Below are 14485 nucleotides of genomic sequence, written 5' to 3'. Positions count from 1 at the left end.
TCATTCTAGTAATAATGTCTTCTTCCTTCCTATTTCTATTGCCTCCTCTCATTACACCTACTCTTCTCTGGACTTTGTAATACTCTCTACCTTTTGTTTCCTTATTCCGATTTTCAGAGGTGTGGACTCGAGTCACATGACTTGGACTCGAGTCAGACTCGAGTCATGAATTTGATGACTTTAGACTCGACTTGACAAAATGTAAAAAGACTTGCAACTCGACTTAGACTTTAACATCAATGACTTATGACTTCACTTGGACTTGAGCCTTTTGAATTGACATGACTTGACATGACTTGCTACTTTCCCCAAAACCCAAAGATGAAAAAGTTATTCGGGAGCGCTCCGTATTTTTCATTGTGTACTTGTCTATCAGCGTTGCGTGTGTCAGCTGGTGTGCTCTCAGTACAACAGCCAATCAAATTAGATCTACTTTGTTTTCATCACACAGCATTCATCCAATCAAATTGCAGGACAACCAACGAAGAAGACATGTCCAAACCACACGCCAGTGAACAAAAAATGATACCTAAAATAATTTTGTTTGGGTATAAAAATTACGAGGTGGTCAACACAAAACGGTTTGCAGTATGCAACACATGCGGTTCCAAAATTACTGATGGAGAGGCAACAACTTCCAACTTCGTCCGGCATTTGAAGTTGCACAAAGAACGGTAAGTTTTGAATGTAAGATAACGTTTATTGGCTAAGTAACGTGACTTTTATTTGCTGTGTAGTTAAATCAGTGAGGCTGTAAACTCACTGCTAACGTTATAACGTTATTGCAAACACGGGAATCTGTTGCAGTTCACTACCTTATTCATACTTTTTGTTCAGTGATTTTTTTTAAGCAGGGTTACGTTAGTCAATATATCACACGTAACGTTAGACGGCGGTCAGCAGCACCGCGTATTTTAGCCACCTAAAAAAAAGACAAAAATAGTCAAATAAAGGTCAGTTAAAATGTATACTATATTATGAATATGTGTACCGTTTTAGCTAGCTTTCTGAATACTGTTGGTTGTTTACCTCAGTGGTCCCCAACCACCGGGCCGCGGCCCGATACTGGTCCGTGGATCGATTGGTATCGGGCCGCACAAGAAATAATTTTTTTTTCTTTTCTTTTTTTAATTAAATCAACATAAAAAACACAAGATACACTTACAAGTAGTGCACCAACCCAAAACAACTCTCTCCCCCCTTTTGTTCTGGGCATTGAACATGAAGACTCTTCCTTCACTGTTCCGAGTGGCCATGAGAGTCTTGGCAGTGCCTGCCTCCAGTGCTCCAGTGGAGCGAGTTTTCAGCCATGGTGGCATCATACTACGCCCCCATCGTGCACAAATGACTGACAGACTCTTGGCTAATTTGGTCTTTTGCAAATGCAATGCAGCATAGGGCCCTGACATATAAAAAGTACAACTTTTTTGTTATGTTCACGTATATGTCATGTTTTTTCAATGTTAACACTTTTGTACAAATAAGTACATTTGCACTTTATTTTTCAATGTGTTTGTTCTGTAAAGGAATGAGTTAATGTTTAAAATGACTGGTTAATAGTGCTATTATAAAGTGCAATGTCAGCACAATTTTCTTTCCTGCAATTTAAAATGCACTTGTTTTAATAAATAAATACAGCGTTTGAAAAGCATACACAATCTGTGTTAATATATTAGTCTGTGGTTAAAAGGACTTGAAAGGACTCGAAACTCAAAATGCAGGACTTAGGACTTGACTTGAGACTTTCCAGTCTTGACTTTGGACTTGACTCGGGGCTTGCCTGTCTTGACTCGGGACTTGACTCGGACTTGAGGGCAAAGACTTGAGACTTACTTGTGACTTGCAAAACAATGACTTGGTCCCACCTCTGGCACTAACAATACAATAGTACCACTGTTACTATGAGACAAGACAAGACGAGACAAAACACACACACACACACACACACACACACACACACACACACACACACACGCACGCACGCACGCACGCACACACACACACACACACACACACGCACACACACACACACACACACACACACACACACACACACACACACACACACACAGGCCCAAACACTCTCTGACCATACACCTCTCTCCCATCGCTCTGTGCTGAGGGCATCAGTGTAATCAGTGTAATCCAGAGTTAATTGTCTGCATTAAGATGGTCAGAATTTAGCGGGCTGAAATTTTTTAAAAAGGACCAATTTTTTGCACAAAACTCTACTACCCGAACATACTTTAACCATACATGCGCCCCGGTGTTTCACTAATAACGGGTAGAATTACCACACGATGCAGAGACATAGTCGGTGGTTCAGTCAAAAGGTCTTTAATGAGAGAAATCAAGAAACATACGGACTTACTGACTTAGTTACTTACAATGATCCAGCATCAAGCAAACGCAAAGGCTGAACTTAAATAACACAATGTAAATTCGCTAAAACCGCCCAAACAGAAAGCAAAGCTGACGCAAACGGCGCAAAACAATCAATCAATCAATCAATCAATCAATCTTTATTTATATAGCCCTAAATCACAAGTGTCTCAAAGGGCTGCACAAGCCACAACGACATCCTCGGTACAAAGCCCACATACGGGCAAGGAAAAACTCACCCCAGTGGGACGTCGATGTGAATGACTATGAGAAACCTTGGAGAGGACCGCATATGTGGGTAACCCCCCCCCCCCTCTAGGGGAGACCGAAAGCAATGGATGTCGAGTGGGTCTGACATAATATTGTGAGAGTCCAGTCCATAGTGGATCCAACATAATAGTAAGAGTCCAGTCCATAGTGGGGCCAGCAGGACACCATCCCGAGCGGAGACGGGTCAGCAGCGCAGAGATGTTCCCAGCCGATGCACAGGCGAGCGGTCCACCCCGGGTCCCGACTCTGGACAGCCAGCACTTCATCCATGGCCACCGGACCTGTGCCCAGATTCTTTACTGATTCGCCTTGTGTAATTGTTTGGTTGTCAAATGTTAAGGTGGTATTATTAAATAAATGTCGGTGTTTAGCAGGACCGATAATCAGCATTTCCGTTTTCTTGGCGTTGAGTTGCAAGAAGTTAGCGGACATCCATTGTTTAATTTCATTAAGACACGCCTCCAGCTGACTACAATCCGGCGTGTTGGTCAGCTTTAGGGGCATGTAGAGTTGGGTGTCATCAGCATAACAATGAAAGCTAACACCGTATTTGCGTATGATGTCGCCTAGCGAGTGCAGGGCCAAGAACCGAACCCTGAGGAACTCCGCACGTTACCTTAACATAGTCCGAGGTCACATTATTATGGGAGACGCATTGCATCCTGTCAGTAAGATAAGAGTTAAACCACGACAAAGCTAAGTCTGACAAACCAATACGCGTTTTGATACGCTCTAATAAAATATTATGATCGACGGTATCGAAAGCAGCGCTAAGATCAAGAAGCAGCAACATAGATGACGCATCAGAATCCATCGTTAGCAGTAGATCATTAGTCATTTTTGCGAGGGCTGTCTCCGTAGAGTGATTTGCCCTGAAACAGGATTGAAAAGGTTCACAGAGATTGTTAGACACTAAGTGTTCATTTAGCTGCTGTGCGACAATTTTTTCGAGGATTTTCGAAATAAAGGGAAGGTGGGACACCGGTCGGTAGTTTACCATGAGGTCAGGATCGAGGTTAGGTAATGAGAGAAATCAAGAAACATACGGACTTACTGACTTAGTTACTTACAATGATCCAGCATCAAGCAAACGCAAAGGCTGAACTTAAATAACACAATGTAAATTCGCTAAAACCGCCCAAACAGAAAGCAAAGCTGACGCAAACGGCGCAAAACAAAAAAAGGGAAATACAAATAAAACCACAAAACAGTAAATCAAGCCGCAACAAAGGAAAAGCAAACCCCAAATGTCACAAAGAACATAACAGTGCCCTCACTATATTATATTATATTATGATATAGTATAGTATAGTATTGTATATTACAGTATATATTTATTCAATACTACCCTTTCTTATTGGTTTCTTCAACTTTTGTAATCGACAACAATTCCAGCAATGTGGTCACAAACAAAGCATGTTTGCCAACAGCAGAAAAACTACACAGCAGCTCAGGCCTCGGTCTCAAACATCTTCTTCCTGCCGTCCATCCCAGCTTTGCCTTCAACGTTCTTCCTCCAGTCGCCGGTCTGCTTCTTCTGTGAAGGACGTATACAGTTTGTCAGTTAGACTTATTACGCTGTTATTGAAATCTTCCAGGAATAATGAAATCAGATGGCCGTCATCTTTGTCAAATTAATAGGTTTTGTGCTGTTTGGTTACCTACCTCTTCCTTAACCTCCTTCTTGACCTGCTTCAGATTGGCCCTCAGGTCCATGGACACTTTATGTTTGGAGCCCAGAAGAGCAGCAAGCATTGCATCAGCTGACATCCTCACCCTCTTAAGGGCCGGCTTCTTAAACTTTCCATTGAGATCCTGAACCATCAGCTTCAGGTCGTTGACCTGATAGTAAAAATATATCGTACTCTAAGCATTTGTATCTAATAGTGGTTGAGATGATCAGTTCAAATACTGATAATATCAATACTATAGGGCAGTGATTGTCCAAATGCAGAACCGTGTGGACACCTCCTTCATACATTGCTATGAGTTATTTCTTGAATTCAATAGTATTTCTCACTTTCTTCATCAAAGTGCTGGCACTTGAAACTTTTCTTTGTTCCCATGGTGACTTATTTTGCAGTCGTACGCAATTTAAAAAAGCACAGAGATTGAGTTTCCGACACAGGATGATAGTGAACTCGGGCAGACTAAGAATGCGTTCCTACCAGGTATCAATTCACATAAAATCAGAGGTAGAAAATGTTGGTATATTTGTGCAAGTGACGTCAAGCAAAACTATGTAATGAGGTAATGTTGCAATTTTCCATGTCAACAAAGCAAGCATGACTAATAGAAACTGCTCAAACGTAAAGTAAAGCTCAACTTTTCAAAATGGGCTAGCTTGATGCTAATTTACATTGGCTATGCCATAAACATGCTACTGATTAGCATTATCGATTTTACATGGCAATTTCAACACCTTCAAATTTGGTAATCAAAACTACATACCAGAGGTGTGGACTCGAGTCACATGACTTGGACTCGAGTCAGACTCGAGTCATGAATTTGATGACTTTAGACTCGACTTGACAAAATGTAAAAAGACTTGCAACTCGACTTAGACTTTAACATCAATGACTTGTGACTTCACTTGGACTTGAGCCTTTTGAATTGACATGACTTGACATGACTTGCTACTTTCCCCAAAACCCAAAGATGAAAAAGTTATTCGGGAGCGCTCTGTATTTTTCATTGTGTACTTGTCTATCAGCGTTGCGTGTGTCAGCTGGTGTGCTCTCAGTACAACAGCCAATCAAATTAGATCTACTTTGTTTTCATCACACAGCATTCATCCAATCAAATTGCAGGAAGAAGACATGTCCAAACCACACGCCAGTGAACAAAAAAATGATACCTAAAATAATTTCGTTTGGGTATAAAAATTACGAGGTGGTCAACACAAAACGGTTTGCAGTATGCAACACATGCGGTTCGAAAATTACTGATGGAGAGGCAACAACTTCCAACTTCGTCCGGCATTTGAAGTTGCACAAAGAACGGTAAGTTTTGAATGTAAGATAACGTTTATTGGCTAAGTAACGTGACTTTTATTTGCTGTGTAGTTAAATCAGTGAGGCTGTAAACTCACTGCTAACGTTATAACGTTATTGCAAACACGGGAATCTGTTGCAGTTCACTACCTTATTCATACTTTTTGTTCAGTGATTTTTTTTAAGCAGGGTTACGTTAGTCAATATATCACACGTAACGTTTGTATCGTTTGACAGCATTGCTAACATCTCTAATGAATGGATTTTTACGATCTGCCTAGGGCTTAACATTTGACAACCAAACAATTACACAAGGCGAATCAGTAAAGAATCTGGGTATTATCTTCGACCCAACTCTCTCCTTTGAATCACACATTAAGAGTGTTACTAAAACGGCCTTCTTTCATCTCCGTAGTATCGCTAAAATTCGTTCTATTTTGTCCACTAGCGACGCTGAGATCATTATTCATGCGTTCGTTACGTCTCGTCTCGACTACTGTAACGTATTATTTTCGGGTCTCCCTATGTCTAGCATTAAAAAATTACAGTTGGTACAAAATGCGGCTGCTAGACTTTTGACAAGAACAAGAAAGTTTGATCATATTACGCCTATACTGGCTCACCTGCACTGGCTTCCTGTGCACTTAAGATGTGACTTTAAGGTTTTACTACTTACGTATAAAATACTACACGGTCTAGCTCCGTCCTATCTTGTCGATTGCATTGTACCATATGTCCCGGCAAGAAATCTGCGTTCAAAGAACTCCGGCTTATTAGTGATTCCCAGAGCCCAAAAAAAGTCTGCGGGCTATAGAGCGTTTTCTATTCGGGCTCCAGTACTATGGAATGCCCTCCCGGTAACAATTAGAGATGCTACCTCAGTAGAAGCATTTAAGTCCCATCTTAAAACTCATTTGTATACTCTAGCCTTTAAATAGCCCCCCTGTTAGACCAGTTGATCTGCCGTTTCTTTTCTTTTCTCCTCTGCTCCCCTTTTCCTTGAGGGGGGGGGGCACAGGTCCGGTGGCCATGGATGAAGTGCTGGCTGTCCAGAGTCGGGACCCGGGGTGGACCGCTCGCCTGTGCATCGGCTGGGAACATCTCTACGCTGCTGACCCGTCTCCGCTCGGGATGGTGTCCTGCTGGCCCCACTATGGACTGGACTCTTACTATTATGTTGGATCCACTATGGACTGGACTCTCACAATATTATGTCAGACCCACTCGACATCCATTGCTTTCGGTCTCCCCTAGAGGGGGGGGGGGGGTTACCCACATATGCGGTCCTCTCCAAGGTTTCTCATAGTCATTCACATCGACGTCCCACTGGGGTGAGTTTTTCCTTGCCCGTATGTGGGCTTTGTACCGAGGATGTCGTTGTGGCTTGTGCAGCCCTTTGAGACACTTGTGATGTAGGGCTATATAAATAAAGATTGATTGATTGATTGATTGAAATGGTGTTAGATGTAAATATAAACGGAATACATCCATCCATCCATCCATTTTCTACCGCTTATTCCCTTTTAGGGTCGCGGGGGGCGCTGGAGCCTATCTCAGCTACAATCGGGCGGAAGGCGGGGTACACCCTGGACAAGTCGCAATGATTTGCAAATCCTTTTCAACCCATATTCAATTGAATGCACTACAAAGACAAGATATTTGATGTTCAAACTCATAAACTTTTTTTTTTTTTTTCAAACAATAATTAACTTAGAATTTCATGGCTGCAACACGTGCCAAAGTAGTTGGGAAAGGGCATGTTCACCACTGTGTTACTTCACCTTTTCTTTTAACAACACTCAGTAAACGTTTGGGAACTGAGGAGACACATTTTTTAAGCTTCTCAGGTGGAATTATTTCCCATTCTTGCTTGATGTACAGCTTAAGTTGTTCAACAGTCCGGGGGTCTCCATTGTGGTATTTTAGGCTTCATAATGCGCCACACATTTTCAATGGGAGACAGGTCTGGACTACAGGCAGGCCAGTCTAGTACCCGCACTCTTTTATTATGAAGCCACGTTGATGTAACACGTGGCTTGGCATTGTCTTGCTGAAATAAGCAGGGGCGTCCATGGTAATGTTGCTTGGATGGCAACATATGTTGCTCCAAAACCTGTATGTACCTTTCAGCATTAATGGCGCCTTCACAGATGTGTAAGTTACCCATGTCTTGGGCACTAATACACGCCCCTACTATCACAGAAGCTGGCTTTTCAACTTTGCGCCTATAACAATCCGGATGGTTCTTTTCCTCATTGGTCCGGAGGACACGACGTCCACAGTTTCCAAAAACAATTTGAAATGTGGACTTGTCAGACCACAGAACACTTTTCCACTTTGTATCAGTCCATCTTAGATGAGCTCAGGCCCAGCGAAGCCGGCGGCGTTTCTGGGTGTTGTTGATAAACGGTTTTCGCCTTGCATAGGAGAGTTTTAACTTGCACTTACAGATGTAGCGACCAACTGTAGTTACTGACAGTGGGTTTCTGAAGTGTTCCTGAGCCCATGTGGTGATATCCTTTACACACTGATGTCGCTTGTTGATGCAGTACAGCCTGAGGGATCGAAGGTCACGGGCTTAGCTGCTTACGTGCAGTGATTTCTCCAGATTCTCTGAACCCTTTGATGATATTACGGACCGTAGATGGTGAAATCCCTAAATTCCTTGCAATAGCTGGTTGAGAAAGGTTTTTCTTAAACTGTTCAACAATTTGCTCACGCATTTGTTGACAAAGTGGTGACCCTCGCCCCATCCTTGTTTGTGAATGACTGAGCATTTCATGGAATCTACTTTTATACCCAATCATGGCACCCTCCTGTTCCCAATTTGCCTGTTCACCTGTGGGATGTTCCAAATAAGTCTTTGATGAGCATTCCTCAACTTTATCAGTATTTATTGCCACCTTTCCCAACTTCTTTGTCACGTGTTGCTGGCATCAAATTCTAAAGTTAATGATTATTTGCAAAAAAATAAAGTTTATCAGTTTGAACATCAAAAATGTTGTCTTTGTAGCATATTCAACTGAATATGGGTTGAAAATGATTTGCAAGTCATTGTATTCCGTTTATATTTACATCTAACACAATTTCCCAACTCATATGGAAACAGGGTTTGTAAAACACCCATAAAAAGTGTATTTCTCCTGTTTGTGTGAAAACAGCATACTGCCACAGTTAGGAGCATGATAACATGAGTGTGCAGTAAATGTAACGATGCACCGTATAGTACACACACAAATCTCTATTAAACAAGGCGGTCTGAGCCACTTTTCAATTGAACACGCAGTTATAGGAGATCACAAGCAACACGCCCACTAATTGTACACACTATTTAATATATTGCACACTGTTTAGTGTGTGGTATTTAGATCTTAGTAAATCAGGCCCACAGTGTCTGAAAAGTGGGACAAAGTTTTGGTGAGAATTTTAGTAGGAAACCTGTTACGATCCGCTGCCCGGATCAGAGTTTGTTTATGTTTGTGTCACGTGTTTTCAGCACCTTGAGTTTAGTTTGTTTCTGTTGCCATGACGGCAGATTGTACGCACCTGCCTCTGGTTAGTGTTCGGGACGCGCACCTGTTGCCCGGGCGCTAATCAGAGGGCTATTTAGTCTTTGCTCTGGCCTCACTCGGTCTGGCTTCGTAGTTTGTTCCCATACAACTGATAACGACAACTTAGATTTCATGCTATGCTATTTTTTACTGAAACGACGTGGTCGCATCGTGATGCGGATGTGGTTCTCCCTAGGATGCAGACGGCTTCGGACACAGCTTGCAGGTAGGAAAATGATTTATTGAAAATATAAATCGTACGGGGATCAAACAAAAGACGTGCAAATAGCAAAAGGCAAAAACAAAAGGACTAGCGTGGGAGCTAGCAGGAAAAAATAGCATAGCATGAAATCTAAGTTGTCGTTATCAGTTGTATGGGAACAAACTACGAAGCCAGACCGAGTGAGGCCAGAGCAAAGACTAAATAGCCCTCAGGTGCGCGTCCCGAACACTAACCAGAGGCAGGTGCGTACAATCTGCCGTCATGGCAACAGAAACAAACTAAACTCAAGGTGCTGAAAACACGTGACACAAACATAAACAAACTCTGATCCGGGCAGCGGATCGTAACAAAACCAGATCATACAAAATGTGAGATGAACGAAAACAGAGGTTTGATTGTAAAAAGAAAATATCAGTATTGACAACAGCAATACCGACCCTCAGTTTACTCCGTGTCGGATGAATACTTACATTTGTACGACCCCTGGGGCCTAAAACTTCAGTGAAGTGGTATTTAAGCTGTTTTGGTAAGTATTGATTTGCAAAGGAAGTAGAAGACATACCTCCTTCTCAGATTTCTTCACTTTCATATTCATGTCGTACCTTTCTTCATCCACCAGCTCAATCTGCTTGTGAAGTTTCCGACAGAGCTCCTGCAGGTTGAACATGGAGAGAGAAGATGGGTAAATGAGAAAAGTTGCAACACTGAGTTCTAAAGATTTTTGCTTGGAAGACACGCAATGTAAAAACAGAGCAAGTAAAATGTACATTCCACTGAGTAAATATACTATGTACAGTACAGGGCAAATGTTTGGACACACCTTCAAGCACACCTGTGACGTGAAAACCATTTCAGGTGACTACCTCTTGAAGCTCATCGAGAGAATGCCAAGAGTGTGCAAAAAAGTAATCGGAGCAAAGGATGGCTATTTTGAAGAAACTAGAATATACAATGTTTTCAGTTATTACACCTTTTTTGTTAAGTACATAACTCCACATGTGTTCATTCATAGTTTTGATGCCTTCAGTGACAATCTACAATGTAAATAGTCATGAAAATAAAGAAAACGCATTGAATGATAAGATGTGTCCAAACTTTTGGCCTGTACTGTATACAGTATGTAGAAGTAAAGAAATCACATATGACACACATATTTGTAATTGGACAAAATCGGGACCTCTAAAAGACATCTAAAATGTTGACTAATGGCACTGACATTCAGTCTGTATAAAAGGAACACAAAATTCCCTTAATGACATATGTTTTTGTTAACCCCATCAAACATAGTGTAAAATGTGATTTGTGTGACGATATGTTTGCAAAGTGTACTTGCAGCTCCTGCATGCATCCCGGGACAGAGAGTGTAGGGCAGTTTTCCTCCAAGTATATCCTCTTCTCTTCCTCGGCCTGCTCAGCCTCCTCATCCAACATGGCCTGACCAATCTGCAGCAGCAAACTCTGAGGTACAAGAAAAGCAGACACTTTCTTAACCACATACAATACGCTAAATGAAAACATTGATATTTTTCCCCCCATTTTCCCACCTGTTGGCCTCCATACTATGGTGGCTGGAGCTTATCCCAGCTGCTGAGTCAATCACAGGGCACATGTCGGCCAACGACCATTCACACACACACATTTTTGTCAGAATATTTATTGATTAACCTAACACTTGTTTTGGGGATGTGAGAGACCACAGTACAAAGAAATCACACACACACACACACACACACACACACACACACACGCCATGCAAACTGTGGGTTTCAACAAACATTCAAACGCTCAACATCCTGACTGGAACACCGACTCACAAACGACCAAGCCACTTTGCAGCTCTATGTAAAGTAGTGTATGTGTTAAACACACTAAATACCAGAGGTGGGACCAAGTCATTGTTTTGCAAGTCACAAGTAAGTCTCAAGTCTTTGCCCTCAAGTCCGAGTCAAGTCCCGAGTCAAGACAGGCAAGCCCCGAGTCAAGTCCAAAGTCAAGACTGGAAAGTCTCAAGTAGTGTTATGTTGGATCCACTATGGACTGGACTCTCACAATATTATGTCAGACCCACTCGACATCCATTGCTTTCGGTCTCCCCTAGAGGGGGGGGGGGGGGGGTTACCCACATATGCGGTCCTCTCCAAGGTTTCTCATAGTCATTCACATCGACGTCCCACTGGGGTGAGTTTTTCCTTGCCCGTATGTGGGCTTTGTACCGAGGATGTCGTTGTGGCTTGTGCAGCCCTTTGAGACACTTGTGATTTAGGGCTATATAAATAAAGATTGATTGATTGATTGATTGATTGAACTAAAAACAAGCCGCGGGCCGAAATTGGCACCCGGGTCGCACTTTTGACACCCTGTTTATGTGAAAAAAATGAACGTCATTAAAAACATATTACATGACACCAAAACGCATCATTTCAATTCTTTTTAATCAGCCCCTTATGTCATCCAGCAGGTATAATGTTGCTGAATCGACAATATTTTTTATTTCTGACCGTCCAAATAAGTTGAAAGTAGGACAGAGGATTCTCTGCCCATCATGTATCTTTGCAGCACATGCACTCCTTATCTTACAGCCGTGTGTGGAACATTGTCAGTTTGCAAGTCCTTTTCAAACATGCTAAATGAAACGCAAAAAAGTGCTCCGAAAGCGTTAATGTGTCTTGATAAATCACATTGCGCGTGCTGTGTAATATATTTGCATTTTCTCCTCCCAGTATTGTGGCCGTTTTGGTGATCATTTTGCATATCAATGAAGACAAAGATGCAAAATGGTTTGCACACCTTATTCTGCTCACTTATGAGATGCAATCCACTTTGCACACCTTTAGTAGATCTGCTTTGCGTGTGCTATTTAGTAAATCAGGCTGTGTCTCGGTTATCGTGCGGTGGAAAATTGCGTGTAACAAACAAAATCAATGAATAAAATGTAACAGTTATATCTAACATTTATTACTGAGCTGATAATTACTGTGCTATTCAGTTGTTATATTGTGATTTCTTACAGTTCTGTGTATCATTTGCAAGTATTATTCAGTAGACTTTTCAAGCAGTTACAATTCCAAGACATTAGATTGCAGTAGTGTATAGACTACAGTGTGTTGTCTAGCCAGAAGTAATATTTGCCGTGAAGCTGATTGTGCCAGTATAGTGTTTGTTGAGACCCACAAAGTGTTTCAAATGTATTTGCTAAACATCATCTGTTTGATTGTAACGTGCATCTTTTAATTGTATGTAGCAGAGGTGGGACCAAGTCATTGTTTTGCAAGTCACAAGTAAGACTCAAGTCTTTACCCTCAAGTCCGAGTCAAGTCCCGAGTCAAGACAGGCAAGCCCCGAGTCAAGTCCAAAGTCAAGACTGGAAAGTCTCAAGTCAAGTCCTAAGTCCTGCATTTTGAGTTTCGAGTCCTTTCAAGTCCTTTTAACCACAGACTAATATATTAACACAGATTGTGTATGCTTTTCAAACGCTGTATTTATTTATTAAAACAAGTGCATTTTAAATTGCAGGAAAGAAAATTGTGCTGACATTGCACTTTATAATAGCACTATTAACCAGTCATTTTAAACATTAACTCATTCCTTTACAGAACAAACACATTGAAAAATAAAGTGCAAATGTACTTATTTGTACAAAAGTGTTAACATTGAAAAAAACATGACATATACGTGAACATAACAAAAAAGTTGTACTTTTTATATGTCAGGGCCCTATGCTGCATTGCATTTGCAAAAGACCAAATTAGCCAAGAGTCTGTCAGTCATTTGTGCACGATGGGGGCGTAGTATGATGCCACCATGGCTGAAAACTCACTCCACTGGAGCACTGGAGGCAGGCACTGCCAAGACTCTCATGGCCACTCGGAACAGTGAAGGAAGAGTCTTCATGTTCAATGCCCAGAACAAAAGGGGGAGAGAGTTGTTTTGGGTTGGTGCACTACTTGTAAGTGTATCTTGTGTTTTTTATGTTGATTTAATTAAAAAAAATATATATATATATATTTCTTGTGCGGCCCGATACCAATCGATCCACGGACCAGTACCGGGCCGCGGCCCGGTGGTTGGGGACCACTGAGGTAAACAACCAACAGTATGTCAGAAAGCTAGCTAAAACGGTACACATATTCATAATATAGTATACATTTTAACTGACCTTTATTTTACTATTTTTGTCTTTTTTTAGGTGGCTACAATACGCGGTGCTGCTGACCGCCGTCTAACGTTACGTGTGATATATTGACTAACGTAACCCTGCTTAAAAAGAATCACTGAACAAAAAGTATGAATAAGGTAGTGAACTGCAACAGATTCCCGTGTTTGCAATAACGTTATAACGTTAGCAGTGAGTTTACAGCCTCACTGATTTAACTACACAGCAAATAAAAGTCACGTTACTTAGCCAATAAACGTTATCTTACATTCAAAACTTACCGTTCTTTGTGCAACTTCAAATGCCGGACGAAGTTGGAAGTTGTTGCCTCTCCATCAGTAATTTTCGAACCGCATGTGTTGCATACTGCAAACCGTTTTGTGTTGACCACCTCGTAATTTTTATACCCAAACAAAATTATTTTAGGTATCATTTTTTGTTCACTGGCGTGTGGTTTGGACATGTCTTCTTCGTTGGTTGTCCTGCAATTTGATTGGATGAATGCTGTGTGATGAAAACAAAGTAGATCTAATTTGATTGGCTGTTGTACTGAGAGCACACCAGCTGACACACGCAACGCTGATAGACAAGTACACAATGAAAAATACGGAGCGCTCCCGAATAACTTTTTCATCTTTGGGTTTTGGGGAAAGTAGCAAGTCATGTCAAGTCATGTCAATTCAAAAGGCTCAAGTCCAAGTGAAGTCACAAGTCATTGATGTTAAAGTCTAAGTCGAGTTGCAAGTCTTTTTACATTTTGTCAAGTCGAGTCTAAAGTCATCAAATTCATGACTCGAGTCTGACTCGAGTCCAAGTCATGTGACTCGAGTCCACACCTCTGCTAAATACCACTGTGCAAGTAAAATTGCATTTGTGTCCAAATATTGGGCTTTTTGCAAAAAAAAAATGTAAT

General features: G+C 41.5%; 1 protein-coding gene across 2 annotated transcripts in view; it reads right to left on the bottom strand.

Moving 5' to 3' along the window:
• Positions 1–2378: 2378 nt before the first annotated feature.
• The window catches only part of LOC133616058 (troponin I, fast skeletal muscle-like), a 12406-nt gene continuing 299 nt past the window's right edge, over positions 2379–14485 (bottom strand). The window contains exons 1-5 of one of the 2 annotated variants that reach the window (XM_061975087.1): positions 10964–11005; positions 10749–10877; positions 9982–10071; positions 4318–4494; positions 2379–4189 (exon numbers count right to left, since the gene is read on the bottom strand). In XM_061975087.1, the coding sequence (XP_061831071.1) occupies positions 4103–4189; positions 4318–4494; positions 9982–10071; positions 10749–10850 (456 nt within the window). In that variant the 5' untranslated portion in view covers positions 10851–10877; positions 10964–11005 and the 3' untranslated portion in view covers positions 2379–4102. Of the gene's footprint in view, positions 4190–4317; positions 4495–9981; positions 10072–10748; positions 10878–10963; positions 11006–14485 lie in introns of those variants that run through there. The other variant, XM_061975086.1, reaches the window with a different exon arrangement.

The sequence above is a fragment of the Nerophis lumbriciformis genome, linkage group LG15 (assembly GCF_033978685.3).
Source record: "Nerophis lumbriciformis linkage group LG15, RoL_Nlum_v2.1, whole genome shotgun sequence".
Lineage (NCBI taxonomy): Eukaryota > Metazoa > Chordata > Actinopteri > Syngnathiformes > Syngnathidae > Nerophis > Nerophis lumbriciformis.
The sequence above is the reverse complement of the archived record's forward strand: the minus strand, read 5'-3'. Positions and strand labels throughout refer to the sequence as shown.